Below are 18083 nucleotides of genomic sequence, written 5' to 3'. Positions count from 1 at the left end.
GCGCTTTCCGTGTCTGGTTAGTGGACTGACAGCCAGCTGTGCGGCTACAACGACAACAACAACCTCCTGGATTTGCTACTAACAACTAGATTAGTGTTGGTCTGCTACCGATCATAATCGTACACTATAGCTAGTTTTTGAAAGTGACTACTCGACAGCACATTGCTATAACCAGTATCATCGGCGGTTTCTGTGCTAACTAGCTAGAAGAGCATTCCTCCAACATGAATCCGTTGTGTAGCAGATGTAATCTAGTCGTTTACCCCACGGAAAAAGTGAATTGTCTGGACAAGGTAAGAACATGAGAAAATGCTCTTACTTCCTGTACGTCTTTTAAAAATAACCCTCTAAAGTCTTCCTCATTTTGTACCCTAACAACACTTATTTTTGCTCCCTTAAAATTACACCTTACACGTTCCTTGTGAATGAATTGAACACCCCAACAGGACAGGTATTTCGCTAGCTAGGCAAGCTAACGGCTAGCTTAACGTCTGCAAAGCGATGGCACAACAAGGCGGGCTGAAAACGAAACTACACTCAATCATGTAGATAATTTATTAGCTTTACAACCCAGGATTTGCATTTCTTTTTTTAAAAATCTATACAATTGCTTTAGGCTACGATATTGATGAACCCTAAACGAGCGATTTACAGTGCTTCCGACAGCCCAGCCTGGTCTGGGCCTGGCTGGCACCACTGCTTTGAAGAAAACCGATTGATAACGTTTATTTAAGCTTTCTCTCAAGACCTCTTCTGAGCTCAATGGATTCACCTTTACAAATACATATAAATGATATAAGAAGTCAGATCTGCTCGTTTCTTAAAAGAAAAGAAGAATACAGCCCTGTCGCCGAGCTTTTCGTGTTCAGCGTGGACTGACTGTCTTGTACATGTCTGTGTCCAATTCACAGGCTAATCCAAGTCAGGGATGAATAATTTTCAATCAGAAGCGGTAGCCTAATCTCAGCCGAGGTTGTAATCTCATCAGTTTTACCCATTGTGGCTATGCCGAGGTCACAGACTCATATGGGAGCACCAGTATGAGTTAAAAGTGGTGCAAACACACCTTGTTCCCGAGTCCCCGTTAACTTTTAGGTTGATGGAGGTGATCATGTGTAGATTATTGCATTTATTGAATGCTCGTGCAATCGGTTAGACTGTGTATGTGACAGAGAAGATAAAGCAGAGATGTAAGTTAACACACTTAACTTCAGAGGTGGGTGGGGTCTGCTGTAGTTGGCAAGAGACTATGTTTGTATATTGTTACCAAAACAGGGCTTGGGGCAAGTAGATAATTTGTCTAATGGACGTCTGAATGGCTATTGAAAATCAATCCCTGTCGAGACATGCTTATCTGTAAGGGTTGACAGACGAGAAAGGTGGAGAAAGAAGCCCACAAAGCACATTATCTTAAGTAACATCAGCACTTGATTGGATGCATTATTACCCAGCTGCATGGATGTGCTCCTGAATGCACCATGACTAATGTTTTCCCAAAAGTGCTCCAGACAGGGATTGATTCAGTTCAGAACCCCCTTCTTCACGTTCAGGCAATCCAAGCAGCCCTAAAAATATAAGTCATGTTACCATGTTAGGAGGCCGGTATTGATGAGAACCAAAATTGCCACAAGTACAACCCGAATGAGCTGTGGAATCTGGCCCGAAGCAGAGTACATTCCAGCAAACAGACACTCCCATAAAACGTGCTCTGTCAGAGGCCTGCTGTGCTGTCTGCCTGCTCTGAACCGAGCACAGGAGAGGAGCCTGCCGTCTGTCTTTGCTGCCATTCCGCATCAGCGCTCGCCCCTTCAGACACGCCAAAACAACCTCCCTTTTTCCTTCTCCGTGGCACACATACACACTGTCCTCCTCGTTTGTTTAAAAGCAGCAAAGGCCACATTTTTTTTTTGCCGGGGGGAATTTTTCCGTGTGCTGCTAGGCTAGCCCAGGTGAAGGCAGAGGAGTCGAGGGTTCTTCCACCGCTGCATTGGCATTCTCAGCCACCGATGAATACCTTTTTTACCTGACAGTCTTCTTCTATAATAGCCTTCTGTGGAGAGGCTGAGCCACAGAGGCTTGTTTGTCTGTCAGCTGCATTCCAGTATAGCAGGGCTGGGCCCAGCAGAGGGAGCGGGTAGCCGAGCACATGTAAAGACAGGAAGTGAATTTTGGTCGAGGCTTTTTTTGGGTGACGGTTTTGCCTACTTATTTGGCTTCTTTTCAATACTTCCTGTTAGTAATGAGTTTATAGCTGAGTGTTTATTTGCTCAGGTTGATACAGCATCTGGCTGGTATCTGTCAAAATAGCTTTTTGTGGCTTAAGTGAAAGACAGCTGTTGAACCGGAGCCAATAAAACTTGTAACAAGGACGTCATACATCATATGTGTGTGCTTGTGCCTAATATATTTTACCAGTGAAACACGTCAGCGTTCCGTTAATGCACAGATGTATGTAGGAGTGAGATGATTTGTTTAGTTTGTGGGTCACTTTAAGAGGAAGTGTGCAGAGCGGCTCGTCTTAAAGCTCATCCGTCTTTGCAACACTCGTCTCTGCCGGAGTGTGTGCACTTACTATCCCTTCGTGCTGTCTGCACTTTGTACAGAGCCCGTTTCTACATGCAGGAGAAGACGTTCAATCCTCCTACATCACTTTATGAGATTTATTAATTTTTAACTGTGACATATATGTGCCATTAAACTCTAGATTAGGTGATATAACCAATTCCTGGGCAGTAAATCAGCTACTATTTCAGTGAACGTAGTATTTCACAAGTCTATAAATAATGTGAAAAGCTCACAGCTCATCTTTTAATAAGTAAGGTTGAAGTGCAGACATCTCAGCTGGCTCTTGAATAAGTGTTTTGGCTCACGAACATGTTAACAATGTCAAAACATTTTCGTGAGTGTTATGTATGTGTTTTTTTTTTCGGAAGCAAGAACCGTTCGCTTGTGTCAGACGTAGTTTTTATGCAACACATGAGCTCCCAACATGACACCAGGTTTCATAGACAGCTTCACTCAAAGCAAAAACTGTTGGTAGAGAAGAAAGTTAAAAGAAAAACGGATGGATGAAAGCCAGTTTGGAGGTGATTTCCCTTATATCAGCAGGGAAAGCTTTTACAGTGCAGACAAGATAGGAAATAACCCTGCATTTCAAAAGATATCTCGCTTTGGTACGCTCACAGAATATATAACTAATTGCATTTTGAAAGATTAGACTGCATTAGAGTTGCAACAACGAGTTGATTAATTGATTAACAGAAAATGAATCAGCAGGAAAAATGCCAAACATAACCTGGTTGCAGCTTCTCAAATGAGAGGATATGAAGCTTTTTTTTGTGTCATACGTGACAGTAAACTGATTGTTTTTGGATTTTGGACTGTTGATTGGACAAAACAAGACATTTGATGACATCACTGTGGTTTTTAAGAAAATATAACAGCATTTTTCTCTGTTTTGTGACATTTTATAGATAAAAATTGGCAGATGAACCGATAATGAGCATGATTGTCAGTTGCAGCCCTAAAAGAAATTTTGTTGTTTACTGGGACTACTCTCCTTTAAAAAAAATACATAAAATCGCAATGTTTGTACTTATTCTACATACAGCAAACAGTTATATTTACAACATCACCATTGCATTTGATAAAACGGCATGAAACATATCCGAACAATGAAAGAACTGTTTCAACGGGTTGACAAAATAACCTATTTTGCAGGCCTGTTTTTAAGAATGATCTATTTGTGTCTTAAAACTTTTTCTGTAGATTCTGGAGATACAAAGCACAAACAGCGGCCGCACGTCTTGGTTCACATGATCTTAAATGCGCAGACACAGTTGGAATTAACCAAAGTGTGTGTGTTGTAATCGGATTTCATAGACAATTTGCCTCACACACACTGACGTATCTGACACATACAGTTTCTCTCTAACCCCAGCTTACATATTTGCGACTGAGTTGTGTCCGTTTTTCATTATTTACAACAAATTGGTTGCTGTGTTATTCGGCGCCGGCGTGGGATTTTCGGGTTAAGATGTGAGCCTCGTTTGTACTGCTGCTGCTGCTTCTCGATCCCAGGAAATTGCTGGGTGAAAAAGGGGGTCAAAGGTCAAGCTGTTCACCGCCACTGTACAGTCATAACTGTATGAATGAGCTTATATATGATGCACCCTCTACAGTCATGTGAAAAGAAATCTAAAAATTGGTTTGATTAGAAAACAGTAAAGCCTTTTTTTTTCCCCTGTGCTTTATCAGAGCTGCTTATGCTTTGACCTGTATCCTTCACGTAATCACTAAACTCCTTAGTGTTTACGTTTCAGTCTTATACAAACATTTTGATTGTGCCAGTATGAACCAGGGATTGTATCGGTCATTTAAACGGGTGGGATTTGTCTGCATTTTCTGTCTGGTGATCCAATGCTATTTCTCTGACCCCCCCAGATTTATAGGAATTTGTCTACCACCTTGCCTGTATTTAGACAGATTATTCTGAGAGCTGATTCATGTTGTCCGAATGCCAAAAGAGGTGAGGAATAAGGTCCAGCCACCACACAGTCCACCTCCCTTCGGTGACTCACAGTCACAAACACACACATCACGGTCTGAATCACCTGAGTTGACTCCACAGCGAGCGCCCAGGTACTTCTCCTTAGTAAATTTAATCAGAAAAAAGGAACTAGTACACATGTTCTGTTTGCTTTCCCAATCTATTACAGCTTTATTTCTCTCCTTCTTCCACTGCTTTAAATTAAAATTAACAGAAAGACAAACTGACAGCGTTAACTGCTGCGAAGCCGTAAAACATTTCCTTATTCACGTTAATGATAAAGCAGAAGAGCGTTTCACCCTTACAGTGCTTTTTTTTTTTTTAAATTTTATTTTGAATGACTCGTTGCCGGGGCAGCAGTATGTGTATGTTGCTAAGTGCACATCACCGTCTGGAGTGGTTTGGGAACTGTGTTAAGTGCATACTCCATCATAGTGTGTCGGTTCAAATCACTGTCAGCCCGCTCGCCAGCAACAAAGCCCTCGGCTCGGGTAGAAATTAATGGCGTCAGGTAGGGCCAATAATTAACCATTGTGCTTTAATGAGTTAGTTTCCTGTTTTAGTATCAACCAGATGTGGGCACTTTGTCTTTAGGCATGTGCTATCTTACGCAAGAATAATCTTTCACACTCACACAGCCACGGACTAAGCCGCTATAATGGCCCGCTGTGTGTGTGTGGTTTTTTTTTTGTTTTAGTGAGGCATTATTGGTTTAAAATAAACATCTGAGTCAACAACATCTGAAACATCTTTTAGAATTCAGAAAAACCCAGCCTCTAAAGTATAAAACAAAGCAGTGTAGATTAAAGTACTGTTAATCACCACTGATTTGACCAAGAGTCATGAAACATTTCATCAGGGTCTCAAGGGATGTCCTTCAGTGTTATAAGACTCTCTTTGATGCTTAATTAGATGATTACCAGATGAGTGGACCATGCAAATCCGTTTAACATGATTTTTTTTCCCCTCCATCTAAAAATAAAATGATATTGTCAAAAAATTCTCATCTTATCAGTATAGAAAAGAACACCAACCAACTGATGGAAAATTTGTTTTCTCTACATTGGTAGGTGACCAACCAATGTTTCCCACGAGTTTTCTATTAAAATCAAACGACAGTGATGGTTTTGTTAATGTGCACCTGTGGTTAGTGGTATGGTTTTAAGTAGCAGCTAGTACAAAGGCTGTGAGAAAACGCAACCCTCTCATTCATCTGAACGGGGGCAGTGCGTTGATGCATCGGTGCTCCGGCAAAACAACGCCAGCAAAAAAGTTGAATTTGTCCCGACTTCTGCTGCAACACGATTGGATATAATCCGGGAAAGCCGTATTCAACTGTTTACCTCATGATTGGCGTGACAGAAGATAAATTAGTTGCCTCCGTGATAACTTTCCAGAGTTGTAAAATCCTGTCTGTTAGTATTACAAACATTAATAGTTAATAATAGTTAAGCAAGTGTTTTGGTGCCTTCAAATGCATTAATCCGTCTGCTCCGACTACACTTCCTGTCTTGTATTTCATTTTCTCACTGCAACCTTAAACATCAAGCTCCCACCGGCGTAGCCCCCTGCGCTGTTGTAACACAGGGCTGTTTTCTGCCTAAACACAGCTTAATAGTTACAAAGGAAGTGCTTGACACAACAGGCCTGCAGCATTTTAATGCCTTTTAGTCAGGAACTTAATTGTCTTCAATCAGTCTGTAGTTAGCATGTGAGGGCACGCTCCTGGTCAGACTCTCACTAACCGTCCCTGTGTGTCTGATGTGTGTGTGTATGTGAGTGTGTGTGTACTACAGTCTATGGTGCATACATGGTGTCTGGATTTGTGCTGACCTCCCATATAGCTGCGGGGTTTTTTGTCCAGGCCAATTTGTATTTGGTTCCCACCGAGAGGAAGCTGTGAGGCTGACTGAGCATTTTTGCTTGTGACTGGAGTCTTAGATCTCCGCTGACACACATACATCATGCAGTGAGACATATAACCTACATACAGTACTACACACATGTACAAACACACATTTAACGTTCACACACACACATATAGACACGCATACACATGTGCCCTTGAGCTACCTTGATGCTGAGAGACAGTGCTGTCTTCTTTTTTTTTTTTTTTTTTTTAAGGGTGTTTTATATCTAGGGCTCCATTTCTGCAGTGTCCTCATTTTCCAGCTGACTGCCAGATCGTGCCTCGGTACACGAGAGCCAGGTTTTCCTGGAGCCGGACTAGGCTAACTGCTGGATCGAATCTGTAACATACATTTAGGATGTTTATGTCACCCACACATCTGTATTTGTCCCTTCCTCCTTCAGATTGTGCCTCAGTTCAGAGGAGATGGGTGGTGGTTCATGTCTGACATTAGAATGCGTCTCAAATGTGTCCCGAGTGACCACTTGTGATTATATTTCACCTCCCTGCACACACTTGATTTTATCTGTGGGCATCAGTGCTCAGCAGTGGTTGCAGTTTCAACCACAAACAGAAATGCCTGTGGCCGGCTAAATACAGAACTGCTCTCAGTAGAGTGCAGATCTCCACCAGGTGCGTCTTCAGTTTTCCTTAAAAAGCATAGAATCGTGTAACGGTATTGTAAGCAAGCGTCCTCCTGGGTTCGCCTAACTCTATAAACTTTAAAGAGTAACAATAAACAGGACGATAAGTCCATCTTCCCCATTTAAACACTGCATTTATTTAGAACATTTTGTTATTTATTTAAAACATTTTGTTGTAACGCACCACACAAAATAAAGCCCCTCCCTACCTTCCTCTCCCCAAACAAAGAAGAGTTGAATCTCACTCAGTTGTCCCTCCCGGCTCCCTTTCAGTCAAGATGGTGGTGAAGCTAACAAAAACTGGGATTTATTCATCTGGTATTGTGCCTGACTAGCGGATAATGACATATCAGGTATGGAATGAATCTGCAGATGCTCCGGCTCAAGATGAGACTAAACTTTTCTATGGATGTCAGATTTGGAGCAACGACAAAGGCCAAAATGTGGCCTGAAACAGACTCGTTTTTTTAGTTTAGACGACTGACTGAAGTGCCTTTTTGCTGCAGTTGTTGTCTCTACAGGCTGGTTAAGAGGAGTGAAGAGTCAGCAGTCAACGGTGGTATAAAACGCCTTATAAAAGAGGTTTTTCAATAATGGTGAATTATTGCAACCACGAGAGGTCCTTGAGCATACAGTCATAAATGTGCACAAAAAATGTTTGGCTGATGGGTGCAGTAGTATGTGAGATTAACTGCGGACAGATACATGCACACACACACACACAGACACACACAATTAAACCCATAATAATACTGAAAGTTCACCAGGTGGTCCTTTTTTAATGTGTCAGGGATTTTAAGTTTTAATATTCACACTATACTGCAAGTGTGGACACATGCAGCTCTGACCACCTCCGGTGCATTTTAACACCTGTGTTTTCAGCTGTCTGCTTGCTGTGAATTGTTCAATCAAGAGGCAGTGAACAACAGTCTCAGAGGGTCATTTTATCTATTAGGCATTGGGAGGTGGGGACTCCCTAATAACTTGGTATTTCACCGAGGGGCGGTCGGTGCCTTAACATCCTGCGTCACACAGAGTGTCGTGTGGCTGATGCATGTTCTCATTGGCTTGCGTTGGGTCATCTTGTCACTTTTTGGATAAGCCAACAAAACCGTAACTTTAAAAAGTTGTATTTTAACCTAATCTTTGCCTTAACCTCAAGAGTAAACCTACAGGAGACCTCACGCCTATTTGTAACTTCAAACAAAGGTGATTTTTTTATTTTTTTGTGATCATCGATTTATGAAGTTGCATTTCCATTTTTCCTCCTCGCACGGCTGCAACCGTAGGACCAGACTTCCCTGCAGATTTTCAAATGACTTTTATCTGACTGTTGATAAATTCTCAAATCGACCATCATAAAGTTACACTGGAAAATATGTACAACTAAATAGTGCTAGAATATATGAATATTTAGATGGACTAAATTATGTCCAACAATAAAAATCTACTCAGATAGGAGTCTGTATTCTGATGTCAGTGTAGCATCTTGCATCTATAGCTGCCCAAACGGGCTCACAAGGCAGACTGTCAATTTCCATATACGTAGATATAACACCTAACATACAAATGATAGGGAAATATGAATAGTATATTATTCACGCTTTCATACTTGACGTGCATCAAATAAACTGATCTCATATCGTTACGGAGTTCGCTGAAGCGTGCTCTGCTATGTCCTGCAAAACCACACCCATCCGGGTGAAAATATCAAGTTTTTAGCCAGTCCCGACGGGAGGGAGATGAGGGTTGTCCTGGGTGTAATGTGGGTTAGCAGGTTGGGCGAGGCTTAGGAATAGTTTGCTAAACAGTTGAGTTGAGCAGGCTTGTTCTCTGGAATACATCCAAGGTCAATATTTATCTGGGAAACAACAGAAGTATCAAAGTCCATGCTCAGCTGATAGGCTCTCCTTAATCTTCAGCATTTGAATTCACACTTCTGTGTTACTACACACCATGATGGTTTATCCCTGGTTTACCATTACCACAGAAGGGAGAACTGCCCCTGGGAAACGAGAAGGGGATAACAATAGCAGTGGCTGCACTGGGCTGCTAACAAACTGCATGCAAAGATGGCAGCCACCACAGCTGCAAATCAGCTGAAGCTAGAGGAAATGGAATCTGCCGGCAATATGCTGTTGTTTGTAAAGGGATTACCATCGCAGTACTAGTCAGAGCAATGAAGAGAGAGAGAGAGAGAGCGCAATGGAACAAGTAACACTACGTGTCCATCTGAGATCTTACTCAGGTCTTGATTGGATTGTAGTGGGATAAGGAGTTTGTTCCACTATTCAGAGCTCAGGCCCAGTTTCCATTTTGAGCCTTCTCTTTTGTCCACCTCTGTACAATATTGCAGGCCCGCAGCTACAAACACCCAGGTCAAACACACACATAAATTTGCCTGTTGTCAGCACATACCACCCTGGGTGGTCCATTATATCCAGACAGAACAGACAAGACTTTTCTTAAGACCAGCCTCAAGCCATATTTTAGATCATTCGATAATGGAAGGAGAGATGTCTGAAGTGAATCATTCATTGTGTCGTGTTATTCATCATGTTTTCATACATAGCACCGTCATGATTGTGTCTACAAAAACCTGAACATCCTGGTGATTTATTGCCAGCTGTGTATCGGTGCTGTAACACACGCCGCATTATCAAACTATCACTGCACACAGGGAAATTATGGATTTATTTTTTTTTGTCTGCTTCTTGTCCAGAGAAGACTGCTGGGAATCAAACTTGCATGTGTTTGTGAAAGGAATGCAGAGAAAGTGATGTTGTACTTTTTTTTTAGTGTTTCTGCAGTTTCATCCTCTATTTTGAAACATCTTTTCTGTGCTGTTTGTTTGGAAGGTTAGTGTTTTGTGTGTGGGCAATTGGTGTATAAATTGATAAAGAGTGGAAAAAAGAATGAGAGGGGTGGCAGAGCACCCTGAGGCCATGTTAATAAGGACTCCCTCTTTCTTTCCCTCCCGTTCTTTCTCTTTCTCTCTCTCCATATCTTTGCACTCCTCCCTCCCTTCCCTTGACGATAGCAGGAGCAGCCAGATCATTGCTTCACTCTCTGGCGTTTTCTCTCTCTCTCTCTCTCTCTTGCCCACCCCTCCCCTGCTTGCTCCCTTCCTCTCGCTCTTTCCAGCTCCTTCTTTCATGTTTCCTCCCTCCTTCCAGTTTTATCCAATCCTCCCTCCCTCGATCCCTCTTTGAACCCTCAGGCTGCAGATCAGGCCAGTGCCAGGAGAGAAAAGGAAAGGAGGCGAGAGGGCGGTGGGTGGGAGAAAGGGTGCTGAGGAAGATAGAGGCACGGCCTCTTATGAAGATGGATAGAGGAGTTACAGAAACATGCAGGCCTGCAGAGATGAACAGACGGAAGGAAGGGAGTCAAAATGTGGCCTTCAGAGCCCAACTTAAAAAAACAGACAAAAGCTGCAAGCTGCACGTGTAGATCTGAGCTCATAATCTAATTATAAAGGTGTCAAAATGATGCCATCAGATTAGACGAACAGATATATACTTGCCAGTGACAAACTTTACAGCTCTTCCTCATTAAAGCTAGCTCTGTCTACTTATAAATAGTAACCATACAGTTTGCTTGCAGAAGTGGAAGTTTCTTTATCTGCTCAGTGCCTGCACACACAAACTGCTGTGTTTCCACATTGCTATACTGTTTTGACTGGACGGCATCAGTGGGCCCGGCCTATAAACACGAATGTCTGTCCTTGACTGACTGAGTGAGTCGCTGAGTGATGAAGTTACACCATTGGTCAGCCGAAAGGTAGAAGGCTGCTAGAGCTTGGGGCAGCCAAGTGCAGAATGCATTTTACACCAACCGGCAGCAATGGCATAGATTGTGAGCCAGGCTAAAAGCTGTTGTAATCTTCTCTGTTTTATTAATTTTCAATATTTTTTCAGGCGAGAAAGTAACCATTTAGATTCCCAATATGTGGCCAGTTTATCCCAAAAAAAATAAAGCCTGTTTGGAAATTTACTACGACGTTTTCGGAGACGCGAGGAGCCGCTATCTGGGTGAGACCAGCCGGTCATCTCTGCCGCTAGCGGCCCGACTCCCGAGATTATCAGCCAGTTACTGTCCGTCGTCATCCCGCAGAGAACATGATCCAATCAACTGATCAGTGTAGCTCTTTGGGGATTTACCGCTGGCTCTTCCTTGGGGGGGGGGGGGGGCTTGGTGCCATGTGTTGCCACTTCCTGTATCTGTCATTTCAAATTAGCATTTCATACACAGTCCAGCTAGACACTAGGTTTTGACCTAGTCTTGTTTCACACACTCTTTTAACAGTCACTATTCTTTCCCCTCTGCATCCAGCTCTTGTCCTTGTGAAATCTCAAAGGAATAAAAAGTAGTTCTGACCTTACTCATTCAATTAGCTTTCCTGTGCTAGTTGGTGTAACAGTGTTTGTGTGTGTGTGTGTGTATGGTATACTTTCCTTTTCAGTGAAAAAAACGTCACAAATATCTGTTGCATTTACATGTTGTCTTCTCTCTCTGTGTTTCTGACAGTACTGGCATAAAGGATGCTTCAGCTGCGAGGTCTGCAAAATGACTCTAAACATGAAGAATTACAAAGGCTTCGAGAAGAGACCATACTGCAATGCGTAAGTTGTCCCTAGATCATCATTCTGTGTATGTCTCTTTTTTTTTTTTTTCTTTTACTCGTATGGTTCAGCCTGTAACCCAAAGACACTGGCAGAAGTCTTTAATCTGTCCACAGACTGAAATAAGACTCTCTAAATGTGTGTGTGTGTGTGTGAGAGTGTGTTGTAACCCAACTAAGGCCCCTCTATCCCTCCTCTGCTGTTTATCTGTGACTATTCCAGCTCCCCCCTCAGAGAAAAAGGCCTATATGTGGTGTGGGAAAGTGGCTCCCTCCCTCCTCCCCTCCTCAGTTGGGAAGGGGAGGGGAGTGGGGGGGGGGTATCAACAAAGGAAATTCCTAAAGTTCCTCTACAGTGACACAGGCGGACACACTGAAAACTAGCATGTCCACTCACGCTTCAGCACATAATCACACACTAAATACTCATCAGGAATCCATGGAATCCCCTCTCCCCTTACTTCTAATGATTTTCTTCTCTCCCCCGTATGTGTGTGCGTGTGTGCGTGTGTGTGTGTGTGTGAGTGTGTGTGTGTGTGTGTGCATATTCTGAAAGGGTATGCAGAGAGAAAGTGTTGCTTCATGTTCTGACAAGTTTTTTTTTTTGCATTTTTCCTGAATTGCCATTTTATTGCCAGTTGCACAGATTAATACCAGCGATAAGTTATTTGTGCCAAGACTGGAGTATAATAACATGACACTTGATTGTTTTCTCCTTCCAGTACATGAGAAAGTGATAGCAGTTTTTTGGCAAGGAATATTTGCAAAGAACTCTACAATATGCTTTTCCATATGTCTAAAACCTTGCATTGATTTTTATCCTGCTCGCCGTAGGGCTTAAAAGTGCACTGGATGAACGCAAAGCAAATTTGTTGCACTGTAATGGTCCAAAAGTTGGCTACATGAGCGTTTTTGTTGCCACAAAGACCAATAAACATGTTCCCAATCAGACAACACAGATGTAAGGAATGATTCAGTCTGATTTCGCAACTAACCAGGTACTCCAGTAGTTAACCCCCTAATTCCTTTTTTGCTCCTGACTTGTGTGTCGTGTGCAAAATGTAGTCACGCAGCTTTAGGATAATTGCACATATTCTCTCGAGATGAAACAGTTTTTCTACCGCATGTTAAACTGAGAGAATAGAACAAAATACGTTATTACTTGCCCGATCTAGATAGGCAAAACTCCTCCATACATGCAAATAATTTCCAGGTTAACCAGATGTGTTGAACTGTTTCTGGAGTGCAACCAGCTTACTGCTGAGTGTGTCTATTTGTCCTCACACACACACGAGCATCGAAAAAAGGATGTAATAGGCATTTTTTGCAGCAGACATTTTGACTTGACATTGCAGGAAAAGCACAGATGTTACCAATAATGTTAACAATGGCTCAGTTCTATTAAAGTGTCCCAAGAAGCCACGGCAGTGTTACAGTGAGCCAACATGAGCAGCGCTAGTATCCTGAAACTGAAGCAACTACATTCAGCCATTCAAATTCAGCCATTATTAACTTGACTATTTACATCTGTGCTTTTCCTACTGCCACATATCAAAATGTCTTCCATGGAAAAGGCTTGTTAGTGCTTTATTATCGTTTTTTGTCACTGATGTATGACACAGAAAAGATGTATGACACAGAAAAGCTTCAAAATCCTCTTTTCTTCAAAAAAGTGACTAAAACAATTATTTGATTATCAAAATAGCTGCAGATTAGTTTCCTGTCGAGGCTCTACATTTGAGAATATGGGGTTAGGTGACTAACACCTCTCTACAGGCCTAATTATAACCTTATATTATAATTATAAATATTATAATTTGTGTCTTGAAAAATGCAATGTTTTCCTTATTGAATGTCTCACTGAGACACTGTGTCGACTTCTGATCCTTCACATCTAGATCAATCAGTTAACCGCCTGCAGCAGGTGTCGTCCCGCTGTCACCTTTTGTTTTCCACAGACTAAAGCGCCATCTCTTTTCATCTTTCCTGCTCGTGATGTTCCCTCCGCTCACCGCGCCAGCAGGAGTGAGCCTGCGGGAGCCTGTTTATTATGCCTCTTTCCGTTTGTTTAAAACAAGCCTCGTTAGAGTAAACATCATCAGTGGAAGTGCCTCCCACTTCAGGAAAGGAATGTAGGCTACGTTCTCTGTTATTATTATGTGGGATAACTACTTTATCATTACTCTATATTTGTCCTTAGTAATTGATATAGGCGTTGTTTGTTTTTACTGTATTCCTACCCGCTTCTTCCCTGAGAATCCCATCCCTGATTAGATACTAGAGTCACAGGGGGGATTGTGAGAGATTTAAGAGGGCAAATAAGTAGACACATAAATTCTTCAGTTCCTCCGGAGGCTGCCGGAGCCATTGTTGGGATGCTGCGTTAATGGCTGATAGTCTGACATTTTTTTGGACATCAATGCACCATTGTTAAAACTTTTGACAAATGTCTTGATTTAGTGTCACGGATGTAAACTCGCCTGCGAGTTAATATCCATCTCACACTATCTGGAATCACAGTTTGAGGTCATTTCTCGATATGTTGTTAATAAATAACCAGTCGTGATTAAAACCACTTTCACACTGTGGCGTGCCACTGCAGGTCACTTCCTGGTCTGTGCTGCCTTCTGTATCAGTCTGGGAAAGGTTGCTTTCTCATTGAAAGCTGAAGAAAAGAGGTCTAGTCAGTAAAATATCAAAAGCTGCGTTTCAACCGCAGGAACTTTCCCCAGGGACTAAGAACCTTCTGAGGAACTCAGTTCCTCTACCTGCGTTTCCACCGGAGGAACCGGGGTCTAAATTACGTTCTAAGGGGATTGTTTTACCCTCTAGAAAGTCTCTGCTGAGGGGATAGTACTCTCCAAAAGTACAGGAGCTTTGGTGGCGGGGTTTGCAGGGACGACCGTCGCTGATTGGTTAAATCGTGTGTACCACTTCATTCATAAAACAAGAAACAAGTTATTCTAGTATCGATTTAGGACGAGGGGAGGACATTTCTCTTCATTTGTTAATGTTAAAAGTGAATTCAGGTTTTGCTTTCGGCTTCCGGACTCGAGAGTGTGAGTGACAGAGGGAGAAACTGCAGCGGTGGATGAGCCGGCTAGAGAGTGAATGAGGAGAGGAGGGAGCAGCGGTAGCTAGAACAAATCCAGTGAATGAGAGAAATAAAAAGTTATTTTCTGATTGTTTGATGTCGGTCATGTCCGCCGTCAAACAATCGGATGATTTACACTCAACAGATGATCGACTGTAGAGACAGACGCTCTTAGTTTCGGTTTTAGTTTTCTCCTCTGCATTTCTCCTTTTCATTCATTCATTACATCCAACTCAAATACAAAGAACAGGACAAAGCTGTGTTGTTTTTTCTTCATGTGTGAATGCTACATTTCAAGCGCTGCTGTTTTTTTTTTGTTTTTTTTGTTTTTTTTTTAATTCTTCATGGGTCTAATGTTCATGATCTACCTGGTTCCTCAGATACAGTGGAAACGCAAACAGGATTGCTCTACGGAGACTTTTAGTTCCAAGTTTAGTTTCTGAGATTAGCTCCTCTGGTGCTAAAGTACCTGAAACTTTTGGTCGAAACGGGACCTTATGAGCTCTGATATATGAGCGTCACTGTGTATAATGGATTCAGCCAGTCAGGTACAGCAGATATCCTGTTATTTGCTAGCTGTCTTTCACCCGTGCTGCTAACTACAGTTCCTCCACTGTGATGTTCTGTGATGAGACTTTTATCATGATTGCCTTGTCAGTCATTGAACTTGTTGAGTTTGGTGATATGTACATGTTGATGAAATGTCCCTCTTGAATAATACATTACAACCTTTCCAGGTCTCACAGGGTCAAGCCGGCCACAACATCTCCTGGTCCCAGTATGCAAACAGGTCTCTCCTCCTGCACGATAGACGGTTTGTGTGTGTGTGTGTGTGTGCATATGCGTGTGATTACACATGCGTGGCCCCCCTCACTCCTCCACCACCCCCCCAGCCGTACCTCCCTTCCATTTTGATCACTCCTTCTTTAGAGTTCACAGGGCTAACTGAGTTTGTGCATGTGTCACACATTCCGGCCTGCGACTTATTACCTTGTTATACAACCTGACAGATAGATGAGTGTTCTTGTGACTCACTCATACAGGCAAAAAAAAAAAATATAAGCATGGTTACACACTCAGACACACATTACAAGATCCTCACTGAGTGACTAAGCTTATATCTGCCACCTTGTTGTATGTTTGTATAACAATTTGCTTGAACCTTAAGTGCAAGGACACTTTCTAAAGACACATTGATGACAGGAAAGCTGTTAACACAGATGCTGGTTGTGAGGGCGTGTGAGACTGAAACTTGTGCCTCTTGTCTCCGACAAACAGAGCGGTTTTTAGCTCCGTGAAAGGAAGTGTGTTCCACCACAACCTAGATACACCCAAGCCAGAAAATATTAATAGATATTATTTATTCCCTGGCTTTGAGATATCCTTCAAGAAAGAGAAACATTTACAGCAGTCAAAAAAATTAATTTTGCAAAATCTGTTTTTATTTATGTCAATTGTGTCCATACAGATATGCATTTGTCAGACGCAACTATCATGACATATTCAAAAATCAGCTTTATTTTCATATCTTAACACTGTGTCCACACAGAAAGCGTAGAGTGAGCAGCTCCATCTGTGTGTACGCTGGAGGCGTTCAGGTACAGTGTTGAGTGTAGGTCATCCGCATGTTGGAAGCGCTCAGAGCCAAATTACTGTAGTTACACATGTAAAACAGAGGAAAATAGACTTGAAGCCTGAAAACATGCTTTGGGTTGCTGTTACGCAGGCTGAGTAGACAGCTGTATTGAGCATGAATTAGCTTTACTGCTACGCTATGAAGAGCGGGTCCTAAAAAATATTCCTCTCGATTTCCAGCCACGCGGGCTTGTTCATTATTCCTTTGAGATGTTATAAATAGATGTTTGCACTCAACAGTGGCAGAGGGCACCTGTAAATGACAAAAGAGTGGCGTGTCTTTGTGGGATCTTTGCTCCTTTGATTATCTTATCTTAGCGTAGTTTCATTTGCATCGTTTGATTAGCTTGCTTCGCCTCCATGCCCGGCCTCAGGTGCTAACCAGCAAACTAGCAAACCACTACATCTGAATGTTTCTGATAGCCGCCGTTTCAGGTAAATGAGTACTAGAAGTTGTAAAAGCCAACTGTGAGCGTGCACAGACTTGCTTTTGTTTCCAGCCTTATGGATGGATGCAAGCAAGGGATCAAGTGCTCGGGTTTGTTGTATATCGCAGAGCTTGGAACGCTGACATCAATCAACTTCTGCTCTTGTTCAGATCCTACTACATTTATTTTCCACCTCCCACTCTTTGAAACTGTCCTTGGGGTTTCTTTCAAGTGGCTCACATGTTTTTTTTTTTTCAGTTTTTACAGTTCTTTATGTAAAATACTTCAACCACAGTCCTTTGTTAATTTTTTTTACATCCCATAATCACATCAGGATGAATGCTAATACAGTTTATTTACCATGTTGTCAAGGAAACGGAAACCATATTGCCTAAATGGGTTACCCAGAGGCACGGATAGTGGTTGAAGATTTTTTGAGGTCACCCAGCGCCCTGAGGCAGGCTGGGAACTACAGTCCATCTGAGTTGTTAATAAGCTGTGCCGGCTCTTCTTCTCCTGCTGGATTTGAGCCATGTGTTTTCACTGCCTTAAAGAGGACCTATTATGCTCATTTCCAGCTCTGTATTTTTATTTTTGGACTCCACTAGAGTGGCTTTGCATGATTCACAGTTCAAAAAAACTCTTTATTTATCAAACACTGGCTCTGACCATCACACCTTCAACAGGTAAACAACTTATTTTACTTTGCCGTACTGTGTAATGGAAAAACACTCACAGCGTGCCAGCTCGACTCAAGTCATGGCTCGGTGTGTCTACCCCCAAAACAATGGAAGAATTCCATAATGTTGGTGGAGCGGAGTAGTGACCTCATGCGTTGTGCATGAAGTAGATGACCATGTAGAGAAATCCGTCACGAGCCGACGTCAACTCAGGCTGAAAGTAGGAAAAACGTCGGAAACGGAGTGTTCGGAGAAGCCTGAAGCCGGTGCTTTTTGCTCACAGGGATCACTTCTACATATGTTTAATATGAACATCCGACATTGTAACATCAAGTATATGACTGAAAATAAGGAAAAGCGTAATAGGTCCCCTTTAAAGACACACTGAACTGCAAGGCATCATTATTAGTGGACCTGAAGGCTACTTGTGCACAGAAGCCTCCAGTGTATAAAAACACAGACTTATGCCTTGCACGCGTAAAACCGTTGACATCAGTTTGAACAATCAATAAGCAAGCGTGTG

The 18083-nt window shown here is 42.3% G+C and overlaps 1 protein-coding gene across 2 annotated transcripts in view; it reads left to right on the top strand.

Moving 5' to 3' along the window:
• Positions 1-12: 12 nt before the first annotated feature.
• Positions 13-18083, top strand: part of lasp1 (LIM and SH3 protein 1) — a 36219-nt gene continuing 18148 nt past the window's right edge. Inside the window, exons 1-2 of one of the 2 annotated variants that reach the window (XM_067571384.1) lie at positions 13-293; positions 11630-11724. In XM_067571384.1, the coding sequence (XP_067427485.1) occupies positions 225-293; positions 11630-11724 (164 nt within the window). In that variant the 5' untranslated portion in view covers positions 13-224. The remainder of the gene's footprint in view (positions 294-11629; positions 11725-18083) is intronic. The other variant, XM_067571385.1, reaches the window with a different exon arrangement.

The sequence above is a fragment of the Thunnus thynnus genome, chromosome 17 (assembly GCF_963924715.1).
Source record: "Thunnus thynnus chromosome 17, fThuThy2.1, whole genome shotgun sequence".
In the NCBI taxonomy this organism is placed as follows: domain Eukaryota; kingdom Metazoa; phylum Chordata; class Actinopteri; order Scombriformes; family Scombridae; genus Thunnus; species Thunnus thynnus.
The sequence above is the reverse complement of the archived record's forward strand: the minus strand, read 5'-3'. Positions and strand labels throughout refer to the sequence as shown.